The sequence below is a fragment of the Rhea americana genome, unplaced genomic scaffold (genome assembly GCF_003343005.1).
Source record: "Rhea americana isolate MKP2758 unplaced genomic scaffold, rheAme1 scaffold_5, whole genome shotgun sequence".
Classification (NCBI taxonomy): domain Eukaryota; kingdom Metazoa; phylum Chordata; class Aves; order Rheiformes; family Rheidae; genus Rhea; species Rhea americana.
In genome coordinates this window covers 5,841,419-5,857,840 of record NW_028186645.1, presented here as the reverse complement: position 1 = coordinate 5,857,840, position 16,422 = coordinate 5,841,419, and the positions used below count along the sequence as shown (strand labels likewise).

The window sequence follows — 16,422 nt, the reverse complement described above, 5'->3', positions numbered from 1 at the left end:
GCGGCGCTGCACCACAGCCGCCGTCCCTCCCCCGCCACCACCCCGGCCGGGCAGGGCAGAGGCGGCGTCCGCGGGGGGCTCCGCCGGCCGCGGCTGCTCGCTCACCCGCCGCCTCCCCTGAGGAGAGCGGAGCGAGCGGGCGCCCGCAGCCTGCGCCGGAGGAGAAGCAGCGGCCGCCTCCTGCCCCCGCCGCCCCCCGCCGCGCCTTCCTCCCGGGCCCTGAGGCGGTCGTGTCCCCCCCCGGGCGCAGTCGGCGAAGAGAGGAAAGTTGGCTCCAAACTCTCYCTCCGCTTCCTCGCCCCGAGGTGACAGCGCACAGCGGCAGCGAGCCGCTCCCGGCCCGCCCCGGCGGGGGCGGAGCGGCCGGAGAAAGTTTGCCGGCAGGAGGCTGTGGCGGAGGCGGCGGGGCCGCTGCCGCAGTGTGCGCGGCGCGGCGGGGCTCGGCGGCTGCCGGCGGCAGCAGCGGGAGGCAGGCGCTGCTCGCAGACTTGGAGGGGGTGTTGCGAGCTGTCAGTGCTTTCTCCTTCAGTGCGATGTGAGACTCGGAGAGAGCGTCGGTTGCCAAAGGCTCTCGTTGTTACATGCATCCAATAATCTTCTTTTCCAAAATGGATTTTACTCAAAGCAATTTATTTGGATACATAGAAGACCTGCAGGAACTAACTATTATAGAAAGGCCGGTACGCAGGAGCCTGAAGGTATATACTTCAAAATTGAGTGATGCTTTAAAATCCGTTTGAAATTTTTTCTGCTTATGTGTATGCACTGCCAACTGACCAGGCGGTTTGTTTTAGAATATTAAAGATCTTTTTCAGTTATACTGGAATATACAGTCTTGACTTCTGTGTAGCAGGAATTTAATATTTTTGGTGTAAGAATGTTAAGCTAGAAAAAAAAATAGACTAATTTAGATCTTTATATGTGACTTGTTTATGCTGTGTTTTAAATGATTACTAATGAGCGTATCTGATACGAAACTACTTTTGTTATAGCACATCTCTTCCTGGTAAAAGATTTATTTGACTGAATTTAAAATAATTGGCTAGCGATTTCAAGGATTAAATTCAAATTACTCAATTAACTATCCTTGAATGTGGGGAGGAAGGGGTGGTTTTCAGGAGACTAAAACAAGGAAATAGTATGACATTGTAAATTCATGATCTGTGTTTCACACTTGACAGACACCAGAAGAAATAGAAAGACTGACAGTTGATGAAGAACTCAATGATATTGAAAGGGCCGTTTATCTACTCAGGTATTTCCTAAAGTATTATTGTGAAACACTGCTGACCATCAGGCTGACATATAGTTGTTTTGTGCTATTATTTTTAGTCCTTTTATTTTCCATCTTTAAGTAGTAGTTGTTCTGTACTTTCTGCTACATTAAATATATAGGCAAGATAAAAATAGACACTGTCATTTTGTTAAATGTGGATGCAGTGGGATGCCTGTGTGGATGTACAATTATTTCTTTGCTGAGTTTCTAATATGGCCCTCTCCAGCAATGAGTTGTGCTTCATCTTCTTTTTCCCTGCAGTTGGTTTTGCAAGATTCCCTTAGTGCTGATGTTAAGAAGAGCAATCATTCATTGACTTCATTTTCACTCTAGGGCATAGGCAGTTACCACAAACTGATAATAGAGCTGTCTGCAAATATTGCATACATTTGGGCTATCTGGAAAGAAGACTTAGTTTTATAGTCTTTAGGAAATACTGTTGAAGATACTATTTTATTATTTATGTTCTGTTTTTTTTCATTTTATCTTCCTCTTTAAAGTACCTATTTGCAGTTACTCAAATAGCTTAATTTTTGATGATTTCTAACACAGATCTTTTTCAACTCTGCTGCAGAAGTAATCTCTGAGACTTCAAATRTTCTGAGGGATTTTGATTTCAATATGTACTTTAAACAATATCTAGTAATTGGAGAACCAGCTACAGCTCCCTTGTAGCTTGCTTATTCTGCTATTTTAAGTGCTCATGTAGCCTATGCCYACCTCAGTTTTAAAAATATATTTTTTCAGTGTTTTAATTGTGGTGTTACTTTTAGGTAAGTGTTTTTGTCCACTAGTAGTATTTTGGTACTGAATTTTGTGTGTGTGTTTTTTTTTGCCAGTTTTTTCTTTATTAAGTAATGGATTTTAAAACTACTGCTGCTGCAGGTACTCCCTGTAATCAAAGTAGTCTTTTAGCTCTAGGGAAATCTGGAGAAACCAGTGCGGCCTTTTATCTCARCAATTGGTCATCCTTTTCCTTTTTTCCCTCTTCTGTGTAACAGTAGATTTCTTTGCTCCTTCCCTGATTAAAGATCGTGTTTCCAGCAATATGTCATTACTGGATCATTGCCTGGTTAAAGGCTAAAAGGTTTGACTTCATATTTTTCATCTTACTAGTTGCTTTTTCACTTGGCCTTGAACTATTCTTGACATACTCGTCTACTTTCTCTCTACCTCAACGTTATGCAGGTGTGTTTATACATTAATCCAACGGAAGCTTTTGCTGTTCAGTAGTGCATTGCCTTTCCTACACTGAGTGAAGTATGAGCAAACAGAGCTGAAAAGCTGTCTGTAACACAAGTAGTGTCCTATATCTAGTGCGTAAGCACATGTATTTTTGTCTTTCCAATATTTTTATCAATTACAACACAATAGCCCTGCTTTTTTTCTTTCTGATGATACATCAACCTGGTCTTTTCATGCCTCATTTTCTCCTGCAGGTGCATTATTTGCCTTCTTTCAACTTGTCCCTTATGTGGAATTCTCCTTGATGTTATCCCATAGGACACTCTCTTTTCTGAGTATCGCACTATAAAATTTATTTTAGCAAGATTGAAATGAATTGTCAATGATAGCTGTGCTTAGTTTGGAGAGGATGATGCTATACCCACATCCTTAACAAAACCTCCCCTTCCCCAACCCAAGAACAAGAATAGAAACCAAATCTCTCACCTTAAATATGTACAAAGAGAATTAAAAGGCTTCATGTTGTGTCACATCTTCTTGTCACTTATTTATGTAGCCCTAATCTGCAGATAGAGATTTTTAACTTATTGAGGGGGATATTTTTAAAATAGCGTTGCTTGTACAGCACAGTGGAGCTGAGTAATACTGAATGAAGCCTTTGTATGTTACAGCAAAGCCAATATTTAGTAATAAACTTTCATATAAGTCCAAAGARAATCCTCATGTTGTAATGGCCTTCGTTCTCTACAAAAACAAAAGCTCCAGCCACTTTCATCATGTTTCCCCTTCTTCTTTCCTTCCAAAAAGCCCCCAACCCATCCTGTCCACCCTTAGATAACACTATTTTTTTGTAGTATGTCCAGTAGAAACTCATTTTTCTCAATTTCTGCTTCCAAAATCTTTACTATTATAGTCTGCAAACAGATACATGGGCACCCTACTTTGAGTGATTAGTATAACCTTTTACTGTCTGAGGTTTTTGATGCCTGAATTGCATTTCTTTTCTTTCCTTTTTTTTTTCTTTGCTCACCCCTGTGGTTGATTCTTCTTATACTGTGTAGATGAGGGGGCATTAATTTCCCAGATCTCATATCTATTTCATCAGTTCATTTTTCTTTTTTGGCTTCTTGTATTACTTGTTAATTTGACAGTAATACTATAGAGTTTGATGTGTTCTTATAGTTCTTGATGTCACAATCCGTACAGTTGTTTTGCCCATCTAGCATGTATTCATATCTATTTAATGATTAGCTCATATTTCCAGAATAAGATACYATATCTAGCCATGATATCTTGTCATATATTTTGTAAATTTCTGATCACTGTATTCTTATTACAAAATGTATACTGAGTACACAGTAAGGACATTGGCGTATTAACTGATTTGGACCTTACTTTCATAGGGATATGTTTTCCTTTTAATTCATTTTCTCTCATTAGCTGTCATATTTTGATTTTACATTTTAAACTACTAACTGTAACTTTGATAATCCTAACAGCTGTCTGTCTCTATATATATTTGTGGTTTTTGATGGGGGGTTGTTTTGTTTGAGTTTTTTTTTTTTTTTAAAGGATGACTTTGCTTTCAAACTCCGCTCTTCTGCCAGTACTGCTATTCAGAAAGCTGTGTAAGGAGCTGGGCTAATGAATTGATCTTGCTAAAAACTAATCATTTAGAGTCAGATTAGTTTTCAGCTAAAATCAACTCCTTGATTTGGCTCACTCTGTGGATATATAAACAGTTGTGCAAACAAAAGGAAGTGTCACTTTCATAAGATATAAGCATGGGTGGACTGCAGCCTTAGATCATTGTTGCTCACAGTAATCAGTTTTAATTAGTTCTACTAGACTGAGCAAATTCTGATCTAATAAGAATGTGGTAGCCAACTGGGCTGTCATTTGTTCTTATCTCAATTAACCTTGATTCTGGTTGAGGAATTGGGCTTCTTTAGACCAGATTGTCAGGGATATTTATGAACTTCATGTTGAAATCAAATAGATTTAGGTGATTAAAGAGAGTGAGCTATCTAAGTGTTTAGGATCTAAGTTTCAGAACTTAAGCCTGAGTACTTGATGAATTCTGGAAGGCTAGCTGAAATAACTGGAGAGTTGTATTCTGCATGTGTTTTGGATGTTGCTGCCGCTCCAGCAGAAACAGGAGAGCAGAATAACTATGTACGTCTCATCCATGTTGGTGTCAATTCTGATGACTTAGCTGAAAACCATTTCATCAGCAAATTAAGGCAAGCTGCCAGACTTTGCACTGAAGCAGCTGAATTCTTTGCATTCTGCTGGCTCTTCTGGAAAGTGTGACCTCTGGCAAGAGAGTGGCAGTAAGTAGCTCAGGGACAATAATCTTTATTCTTGCTATGAACTTTTGCCAGTGGTCTTAGTTTCTATGTTTGATGATGTCTAGCTGATGTTCTAACTTACTCTCTTCTGTGTTATTGTAACATTACAATACCATTTTATGGCTTAAAGCCAATAGCAAACTATGCATTCTTTGTCTCATGTGAATCTGGCTCAGGTATAGAGATGCTTACTGGCATGCATGCTGTAGAGTGTTTTCTGAAGACTTTTCTGGTAGGTTTCTCCAGTGGCTTTACATTGCAAAGCATATTGTATTATTTTGTATTCAGCTACTTCTGTTTGTACTTGCTTAGTGCTAAAGCTTCCAGGCCTTGACATTTCTGTCATATTCAAAATAACAGAGTAATAATGAGTTATTAAGGCGTAAGACTGAATTATTCACCCTTTTGGGAGCATACTGTACTTTGTATTTGGAATGATCCTATCTTTCAGTATAGAAAACACAAAAACCCTCCAAAGCATTTAGCATTGTTTTGAAGACACAATTGGTGTTTTAGATAAACTGAAAAGAATTAAATGTCTAGAAACTTAGCAAGTTTGCATAAAGATGATAAAAATGGCTTCATGAGATACAACAAAATCAACTAGACTATTCTCAAAATTTAATGATCTTTTTATACATTATATATTAACTATAAATGTTAAAACTATTAACAAAATGTTGTGATTTTTTTTTGATTTTCCTTTTCCTGCACATGAAGAACCAGCTTGTAAATATTATACAGAGCAGAGATTAAGATAGTGCTCCAGGAAACCTTAAAAAATTTGAGAGAGAAAAATATCTGTTTTCCCACTTCCTCAGGCCACAATTTCGTCAATACATTGAAATGGTAGTGCCAGTCCTTTCCCTGGCTGCTCGTTCTAGGCTCTGTGATACGTTCTCCCTTATGCCTGCACAAGCAAATTGGATACTTATCTGAGCCAAACTTGAACCATGAAAATAATGGTTAGTTTTAAACCAGATCAGCTCTGTCCTTCAGTACCTCATGCAGCTGAAAAAACTCTTGTGCCAGCACAAGAGAAGTGGGTAGTGGCCTGGGAAYAGAAATGAGTGAACCAGCGTATTTGGCTGGTTTATGGTACTAATGGAGTTAATGTCTTATGTTACAGTTTGACAGGTTAAAATGACTGAAGCTCTCACTATATCAGAAATAGTAGTTCTTTTCTCCCCGACTGCATGTTTCTGCTACTTTTTGCATGCCGGCACTAATATTGCAGCCCTGCAGTCTCGTCCAGATCAGGGAATTGATTTGACCTAAAACTAATTTTAAGTTTTTCATGTACATCACTTTGGACAAAATGTGCAATTTCATGACTGCTCCTGCTAGGATAAGTGGCATGCATGAGGGGAGAGGAAGTCACAGCTRGAGATAGTAGTAGACCACTTTTCCATCAATAGCAGAATTGATTTAGGACAGGCTAGGCTGATCTTGAATTTATACTTTGAGTCTTTGAAATCAAATACTGATTGAAATGATTAGAGAGCATAATGTATCGAATATAGTTTTATTTSAGCCCTTTGACATTAAATGAATTTCTTGAAGTCTACAGGAGTGCTATGATGTGTCAGATCAATGGTAGCTCTTCCTTATGCATTTACAAATTTTCTTCCAGAGATGTCAATTAGATTTATGTTTCAGAGCATCTACTTGCATGATATAATAAAAGAGAAACTAGGTAGCTGTGTGGATGCCCTTTTCAATAGTAAACACAGTAGAGCAATTCTTATGTCTAACACCTGCTCTATCAACCAAGGAAGATCTTACCATGCTCACTTAAAAAAAAGATCTTCATGAGATTCTCCAGCTAATATTTACAATACTTCCTTGTTTCTGCGTGACAAATCCCATACARGGATAGCATGCTGCGCAGCAGGAGGGTGAGTTTGTTTTGTTTTTGTTTAGATGAGCATTGACATTTAATAAATGACTTTAACAGTTACACAGTTCATTGTGAGATGACACATAATTAATGTGCAAGCATATGACTCTAATAATTCTCCTTTATATTACCTTCCTTACAAAACTCCAACTGTTTATAACAACATTTTGTACTTGTAAGAAGCTTTTATCCTCATGCTGCTCAATATTACTAGTTTATATTTGTATCCTTTGCTTGATTTGGCAAGAGGTAACATACTAGTGTTGCACTAGTTCAGATCAGGAAGTGAAGATATACTCTTGCAGTTTCTATTGGATATATAGTTGGCAAAAAACATAATGTTTTGTGTTGGAATAAATCTGAGGTACAGACTCCTCAAAGAGTAGGTCAGGCTGCCCATTTGGGTCAAATCTAAGAACAGTTTCACATGGACACTTATCCCATAACATAATGACTGCAATATGCTGATGACTGAAAGGAATTTTTAATTATTTTTTTTGTAAACTCCTTCTGGTGTTTTTAGGACAATCATTATGGCTAGTTTAAAGCATAGGAAGTCTTCACATCATCGTGTGATGCTTCCATGGTCCTGCTCTCTGACTCTGGCTACTTCACAGAGACAAAGAGAAGCAGGAGCAGTTAATACTGTGCCAGCTACTCTTCCCCTAAAAGCAGTACTGGACATCCAGTTTTGAGACTGTCAGGGTAATAGCATGCACTGTYACTTATCCCCAAAATCAAGTGCTTGTCTTCCATGTAAGTACTTTCATGAGACTATTCAGAACAATGGTTCTTAGTGCTGTTACATGCCGTGGCAAACATTTCAGTTTAGAGCTCTTTGAGATGCTCCTCTAGATCTCCCCAAGGTGAGACAGATAACACTCCATTATATATTGGCTCACATTTCCACACTTTTATGTGAGGGGAAGTTGCTTTTCTGAGATGAAATTCTAAGGATTTCAGGAACTAGGACTTGGCTTGGGTCTATGCCTGTGCCTTAACTGATGTGTTGCGGCATGAATAATTAGAAATGAGACCTGAAATAGTTTCACTGAGGTTTAAAACTAATCGTGTTCTCTGGGGTATGTTTGTAGAGCTGCTTTATTTAGCTGTTCGCTAAATAAGTTAGCTTTAGCAACACTAATGGTTTTTCTTTCTCCCACTTTGCTCCAAGACTGTGGTAAAGTTACACTAGCTCTTTGTCAAGTCTCAGAGCTTGAAGCTTAATGTCACAGAAAACAAACGAGGGTTATTTTATTATTTAGGCAAAAATCTTAAAACAGGAGAAAACATGACAGGAAGTTCTCTTCAGATCTTGAAGACAGACTGAGAAGGACATAAGAGGCAATTTTTTATAAGCACACACATTTCTATGGTGTGGACTTCTGTTGACATAGTCTGGCAAAACATATTATGGCTAAAGAATCAACTGTTAAATTACACACTATTATAGGACTCTGTGCCTGAAAAAGACAGTAGTTTTAGATTCCAAAGTGACTAGCTCCATTTTCCAAAACTGATGCTCTAAATGGTATCTCTAGCCAAAGATAGAATTATTCCCCCAGAGAAAGACTTTTAAAGATACCCTAATGATTCAAAAGTAGCAAGAATCTTTTCATTGAAGCATGATAGCAATGGAAGTGCTATGTAACTGTTCTCCAAAGAGTGTATTAATAGTTTTGCATGGCCATCACAATCACTACAGTTTTTGAAGTTTCTTCTCTCTCCGTGAATAACCTTGCTGATCTAATGGAAACGTTTTTAAAAAGATGAAGTTTTTCCCATTGAATGTTTACTCCCTATAGTCTGTCAGATGAACACCACTGTCTAAGGAAGAAAAATGGCTTTCTGCCTTATGAGTCATAATAAAACAAAATGAGAAAAGAGACAAAGAACCACTTGAAAACTTCTGCTAGATCTCTTAGATATGTCTGTCTAGAGCATGCTTTATTGCCTCCAGCAGGTATTTTTATATAAGCAGTCAAATGTACCAGATATTTCACATCCATATTAATATTTGACTGGACTCTTGATGATGCAAATATTTTTATCTTAAATGTGCTTTCTTGGCTTCTGTTGCATTCAAGTCAGTGTTCCTGTATCTTTCTGTTTCCAAAGTGTTAACCTGAGAGGGATTAATGTTAAGGAATAAAAGCATCAGACTAACTCTCTATCTTGATAGTGGTTGTGTCAGGAGCAGTTTTCTTTATTGCATGTTGTTGGGTGGCTGTGGGTTCAGAGGATGGGAACACCTCTTGTGCAGATGGGCTGAGTCATTCCTTATAAGTCATATCAATTTACAGCAGGACTGAGTAGAATTGCTGTACTCTTGTGAACTTGTTAATTATCATTGAAAAGACCTTGACCATCCTCCTTAAGTATTAATGGATTTTAGATACATGCCATGTGCCTTAACAAATCCTATGGCTAGTCATTGAGTAATTCCAAAATTGCTCTTTCTCTGTTTACAGAAACATCCTATGGTGCGTTTTTTAGTCCTGATGTTCCTGTTTAATTTTAATCCATGGGTCCCGATCGGACACACCCATGAGTGCTGAGGGAGCTGGCAGATGTTATTCCTAAGCTGCTCTCCACCATCTTTGAAAGGTCATGGAGAACAGGGGAGGTGTCTGAGGACTGGAGGAAAGCCAGTGTCACTCCAGCCTTCAAAAAGGGCAAGAARGAGGACCCAGGCAACTACAGGCCAATCAGACTCACCTCCATCTCTGGAAAGGTGATAKAACAGCTCATCCTGGATGTCRTCTCCAAGCATGTGGAGGAAAAGAAGGTGATCAGGAGTAGTCAGCATGGCTTCACCAAGGGGAAGTCATGCTTAACCAGTCTGAGAGCCTTCTGTGATGGAATGACTGGCTGGGTAGACAAGGGGAGAGCAGTGGATGTTGTCTACCTTGACTTCGGCAAGGCTTTTGACACTGTTTCCCATAATATCGTCATAGGTAAGCTCAGGAAGTGTGGGTTAGATGAGTGGACAGTGAGGTGAATGGAGAACTGGCTGGAAGGCAGAGCTCAGAGGGTTGTCATTAGTGGTGCAGAGTCTAATTGGAGACCTGTAACTGGTGATACCCCCCCCCTCCCCCCCGGGGTCAGTTCTGGGGCCAGTCTTGTTCAACTTATGCGTCAACAACCTGGATGAAGGGACAGATTGCACCCTCACCAGATTTGCTGATGATACCACGCTGGGAGGAGTGGCTGATACACCAGAAGGCTGTGCTGACATTCAGAGAGATCTGGGCAGGCTGGCGATTTGGTTGGAGAGGAATCTCATGAAGTTCAACAAAGGCACCTCCCTGCACCTAGGGAGGAATAACCCCATTTCACCAGTACAGGCTGGGGGCTAACTTTCTGGAAAGCAGCTCTGCAGAGAAGGACCTAGGAGTGCTAGTGTACAGCAAGTTGACCATGAGCCAGCAATGGGCCCTTATAGCCAAGAAGGCCAACGGTATCCTGGTGCCTGGTGTGCGTTAGGAAGAGTGTTGCCAGCAGGTTGAGGGAGGTGATCCTGCCCCTCTACTCAGCCCTGGTGAGGCCACATCTTCAGTATTGCATCCAGTTCTGGGCTCCCCAGTACAAGAGAGACATGGAACTACTGGACAGAGTACAGTGTAGGGCTATGAAGATGATCAGAGGGCTGTAGCATCTGCCCTCAGAGGAAAGGCTTTGGGAGCTGGGCCTCTTTAGCCTGAGGAAGAGAAGACTGAGGGGGGATCTTATCAATGTGTACAAGTAMCTGAAGGGAGGGTGTCAAGGGGATGGATCTAAACTCCTTCCAGTTGTCTCACGTGACTGGACAAGAGGCAATGGGCAGAAATTGAAGCACAGGAAGTTCTGCCTGAACGTGAGGGGGATTTTTTTCACTGTGAGAGTGACAAAGTGATATACTTGATTTTTTTTTTTTTTTTTGAGAATAGCTTTGTATACGGTTTGTTAATTGTGCCTTGAACAAAAAGAATGTGAGTTTACATTTCTGTAAATAAAAACAGTGGATCGATTTTGATGGGTATCAACTAGCTTCCCCCCCCCCCATTAACCATTTTTTTTTAATAATGAAGAACAATACTAAGCACTAGAGACGTCACAGGCCTAATGCTAAAATTAAATAGTACTTGTTCAAAGATGCCTATTTAACTCCACCTTGACTTCCCTTGCCAGCTGAAGAGCAAGAAAGTTGAATTCAAACTGAGTCCAAGCAGTGATAGCTTGACTGATATGAATGGGGTTGCACAAGAGTAGAAGCCTTATTGCACTCAAATACACCCCAAAATTTTACTTGCAAAAAAAATTTTACTTCTTTTTTCCTGCAAAATGGGATAATTTACTGTTTGCCTATACTACATAAGAAATGCAGCTGACCAGCTTGTGGTTTGAGTTTCCAAGGTAATGTGTGCTCTCTAGTTTCTACTGAAGATACTTGACAGCTTCTGTGACTCAATTTCCATGTACGTCAAATGGATATGAAACTATTCAAAGTTTTAGAGATGTTGCTTATCTTAATACATTAGTAATTCCAAATTATATTGAGATGAGGTACTGTTAAGAAATTCTTTAAAAATGCTAACTGTGTTTTCTTTGAGAATACGAACTATTTGTATTTTTTCTGACAGAATAAGCATATGTAAAAGAGAAAAGTGAAGGACTTCTGCTTTAATAGACATGTTTACGTGGTAACATTACTTACATTGCTGTGCAGGCATGGAGATAAAAATGCTGGCTTTAGAGGGAGAAGCAGAAAAGATGCCATTTTCACTGCTGATATTGTAGCTGAGTTTTTGAGGAGGAGGATTTATGTCCATATTAAATAGCAAAACATGAGTCACTGCCTCATTGCTGCTTGTACCAAAATTCTTATGTTATAAACAGTTAATCTCCTTTATATAATTTCACTAAAAAGATCTGGATTAGGGTACCTATTATTCTGCCATTTTGCAGGGCTAGAAGTTATTTAGGATATAGTCTTCAGGTCAAGATTTATTTTTGTTCTTGTCTCTTACAACTGGGTTAAGTACAAATCACTAAATCAATGACAAAAAGAATGATGACTGCTTAAAACTAAGCTATTTATTTAGTATATAGTTTAACATAAAAATATTACTTCTAATTTCTTGCTTCATAAAAGGCCAACTGTAGGTACATTTTAAGCCTTACTTGTAACTTCTTTTGAATCTTGTAGGGTTGTTATATTACACATGAAAACACTTGTGCCATGTGTTTGTGATAAATGATGAGGTGCATACTGGTATGGAAAGTCAAGGGTACACGTACTCCTAAGGGCAGATAAATTTTCTTGCACTTTGATCACTATTTGAAACTGATGCATCAGAGAGTAGTTAGGTCAAGAAAATTAACATCAGTATCTTTGAGTCTTACTTATTTGTTCATTTCTAATTCTTAGGACTCTATTTGAAGTACATACTTTTCTAATGCTTCATCTAACTTTCTGGTTTAATGAAGAGGGGAATTTTTCTTACTAGGATTCAGTTTGCATGCTTTTGGTGAAGTAAAGAAYTGCTAGGTAATTTTTTATTCTGTTGCTCTCACTTTCTGAGTCTAGAGTTCAGAAAACTGATTCCTCCCCCCCCCCAAATACTATTCCTCCCCTTTTAATTGTGTGACTCCTAAATTTACCTTTACTGTTGTGCAGTCTTTCCTGTGACTGAGAGTTTGCCTTAAACTCATGGTCTTCAAAGGACTGTATACCGCTTGAGGTGGTTTGTACAACACATGTAAGGACCCTGTGGTCCGTCTGGTATACATATAGAACTTCAGAGTTCTGGATACAGTGAAATAACGTTGGAATTTGAAGCAGCAAGTGTTATTTTTTTAAGATAAATTCTACTTGTATGTATACATTTGCAAGGATGCCATGTCAGGTCCCTTGTAAAAGTATTGTTCATGAAAGTAACACATTGCTTTAATACTCTGCAGTGAGTTTAGATTAAAAATTTACTGACCTATTCCTTTTAGTAGTCAGAAATTGTCTTATACATTTTTAGTCATCTGTGAGGTGCTTCTTTGCTTGTGAAAAACAGAAACATAAACACAACAAAAGGAAAAAGAAATGCAGTCTGGAAATGGTGTTGTGTCAGTGGTTACTTTACTGTAATTTTTGTGTTTCCTTTATGTCAATAGRAGGATGTTGATACCAACAATAAATGGATAAGCCAGATATTCAGGTAGTTTAAATTGGTGTGCTATGAAGGATCTATGCAATTGAGCATATTTAAGATGCATTCAAAGGAAAGAGGTATCCTTTTCTTCTGAAGAGGATTCTGAACTAATTTTAGTAAATRTGGGTGGAATTACTGGTAAATGCTTTATTTATTCTTTCCATTGCAGAATGTCAAACTCCTTTTGCGATAATTGTACTGTTAGAAATAATTTAAAATACGAGTATGTGGAAAAAAATAGTCTAACAGAAGACCACTTAAGATCATAGTAGTGGTTTTGAAGGCAGARGACATTATTAAGACTAAGGTCTGGGATTATAATTACCTAAACCTCATTGGGTAGGTGGGAGGATCCTGGCATTGTGTTTGTAACCATTTTAATAGGTGTCTAAACACAGATGAATTATCTATATATATAATATTATATGTATTTTTATTTACAATTTGAAATTATTCTGCCAGAGAGCTGAAAACCTGAAAGATTTATGTTCCTTGTATAATTTTGCTTAATTATCTGTCTACTCCAAACCCTATGCTGACAACTGAAGGAGTTCCATATATTTCTGAGAAGTGAGTCTGACTTTCTTCATCTTAATTAGCCAGCTGAATTTCATCCTGCTTTCCAAACTGAATGTGAACCAAGTAAAGCACTTTTTTCCTTTTTTTTTTCTTTTTAACTGAACATGAATCAACAACAGCTTGAAATGGGAGTAATTTTTAGTTATTCGCTTATTTCTGTGGGAAAGTTGCTCTTGAGCTGTAGTTKTTTCTGATGGTTAAGGAAATAAAACTACGGTCAGTAGTTATGTCGGTTTGACGTAATATTGTTGGTGCATGTAACTGCTTCAATCTGAAGTAGGTATCTAATACTACTTGGAAATACTTGAATAATGAACAGATAGAGAACAAGCAAGACTTACCACTTCCAAGCTGTCTGGAAGCTAATTTATATGAGGGGCAAGTTCATGGCTTTGTTTTTTTGTTGTTTTGTTGTCCCCCCCCCCCCCATGAACTTTTTCTTTTGGGTGACCAGGATGTTTAACAACAATAATTTGGTACAATCTTAGTGTTAGGGATTTGAAGTCATTCTGAGGTCAYAGTCAGATATCTTTGCTTGGAAAGGAATAACTGCCTCAGCAGCTTCTTCAAAAGAGCTTATAGTTCATCTATATTTTTCACGATTTTACTCACATRATTTTCAAATTGATACCAGAGCTCAGTTTATACATAATAATATCTATCTAAAATTTATCTGTTATGCTATTATCTATCATGCATATATTATGCGGATAGATATATAGAGATACATATGTAATACTTTTCTCTTGAATATGGGGGAAAAAATACTGTGTGAACACTAAAGGGTTTGAAGCTATCTTAGCAATTTTTATTTTATCTGTTCCTTCTTGCTTTTCATTAAGCTTTTATGTCCTTTCATTCTGTACTGAGCATTCATTATGTCTCTACTAGACATGTCTCTGATGTCTGTTCTTATTTTTCCAGTTTTTTGGTCCTCTCTTCTGTGCGATTTTGAAAATGGATGATCAGCTGGTATACCAAGTATATTTATGTATGATTTGCCTATGTTACAATGGTTGATACARCAACTTGTTTGTCATTCTGGATCTGGAAAAAAAGATGTCCACTTCTACAAAGTGATTTGTTTGGGGTGGGGGAAAGATGGCTTAAAATTTTAGTATTTTAAGTCTTAGATGGTAATTTCAGGCTTTTGCCAYAATCCTTACCTTAAAACAAGCGCTTGCTTATATATAAAAGAGGCTTTTTTATGAAGTTACACAGAAACAGAGCAGTAATAATTGTTTTCCTAAGCTATGATGTATTTCTCCTAAAGCTGTGCAGAGGAGTTCCTAGTGATAGGCTGATGAAATTAGTGTAGAATACTCAGGTACTAAGAGATTGAAGAGACTCATAGCAAGGGAAGATGTGAAGGAAGATATTACATTCTATTAGAAGTGATTTTAGGCCTAAAAGGTATTATTCTACAGGAGAGGTTGAAATGTACAGATACTGCTTTCTGTCTCAAGAATCTTTAAAAACTTCTTAAAAGAAGATTCTCATCAACTTCACAAATGCTAGATTAGGGCTAGTAAGAAAATTATGAATTGTGCAGTTGAGGTGGCATGGAATAGATCATGGTCAGAGGAGATGAGAATACATGATAAAAAGACACACAGATAAGTAATGATATGGAAGCCTTTGGCTTTGTAAGGTATAAAGCCTCACATTTATAAGACCTTTGAGTTGAAAAAGACTAACTAGATGCTAGTATATTTTTGGCCATTTAAGGCATTTGTTGCTTTCATGCATATGAGAAATAGTTATCACTGTGGATGAAGTATATTGATGCAACAGATAAGGCTGAATGAAAAAAGGTCCTATGTCTAAATTAAGCTATAAGATAAATTTGGGTAAGCAAAAGTAATTTACCTTCCTAGCATTTGACCAGCATCTGTGTTTTTTTTTTTTTCCCTGCTACTTTGTATGTAGAAAAATAATGGGTCTGTTATTTTTTTCAGAAGGGTTCCTATAAAGCATGCTGTGGAATGTTAACTCTTGTTGAAAGTGAAAATTGTAAATTCTAAGTCAGTGAATGATGACTGGGCAGAGGGGAGGAGTAGTATCAGCTACTAGCTCATTTGTGTTACATCACCTGGGAATTGGAAAGTGCATTATCTTGATCTTGGAGTCAAAAGATTGATCTTACTTATTAAATTTAGACAAAAAAAAAAAAAAAAAGAAAAACAGGTGAAGACTCTAACCAGAGACCATAAGAAATGCAATGTGCACTGTAAGTCATCTAAGGAAAAGGAAGCACTTACCTTTTAGGAGATTAGTAATACTGATACTAAACTAATATTTGGGAAAAAAAATACATTTTAGGGAACTTCTGTATTCTTTAAATTTTTTTAAAAAATCAAGGGAGAGGAGCTTAATGTTTCCTCATAGTAATTAATGTCTAAATCCATAGAAGCTCATGATCTTAGAAAGAATCAAGTTATTGTGTGATTGTAGTACATTTGTTTTGGCACATGGTCAAAAAGAACTATTTATGTGAATTAGAATTCTTCTCTCTTTGACAGCCCTTCAGCAAGCAAACAGAGATAAGAAACTTAAGTTGAACAAACTGATCCTGGTAAACAAGGTTGCTATGAATACATAACTACTGATCAGCTAAATACTGTTTTTCATTCTTGTTTGAATTGTACTAGAAGTTTCATATGTAGTGGTGCATGTTCACCATGATCTCACTAAGATGAGATTTTCTTCTTTCTTTAACATAAAGACTGTGTAGATTTGATTCAGATATGGTATAAAATGACCGGTGTCACATACATTTTAAGATTAGGAGGAGAAAGTATTTTTGAAGAAAATATAATTTTAATAGAAAAGAATTGCAATGTAAAATATAAGAAGTCAGTAATGTTATGATATGTCAAGATATCTGATAACTTAAAATGAAAACTAATCAGGTGTTACAATTTCAGATTTATTCTGTCCTATTTG

At 37.7% G+C, this 16,422-nt stretch overlaps 1 protein-coding gene across 2 annotated transcripts in view; it reads left to right on the top strand.

Annotated features, from left to right (window-relative positions):
- Positions 1-258: 258 nt before the first annotated feature.
- Positions 259-16,422, top strand: part of PPP4R4 (protein phosphatase 4 regulatory subunit 4) — a 68,831-nt gene continuing 52,667 nt past the window's right edge. For both annotated transcript variants that reach the window (XM_085317506.1, XM_085317507.1), the window contains exons 1-2: positions 259-698; positions 1,182-1,255. In XM_085317506.1, coding sequence (XP_085173632.1) covers positions 582-698; positions 1,182-1,255 — 191 coding nt within the window. In that variant the 5' untranslated portion in view covers positions 259-581. The remainder of the gene's footprint in view (positions 699-1,181; positions 1,256-16,422) is intronic.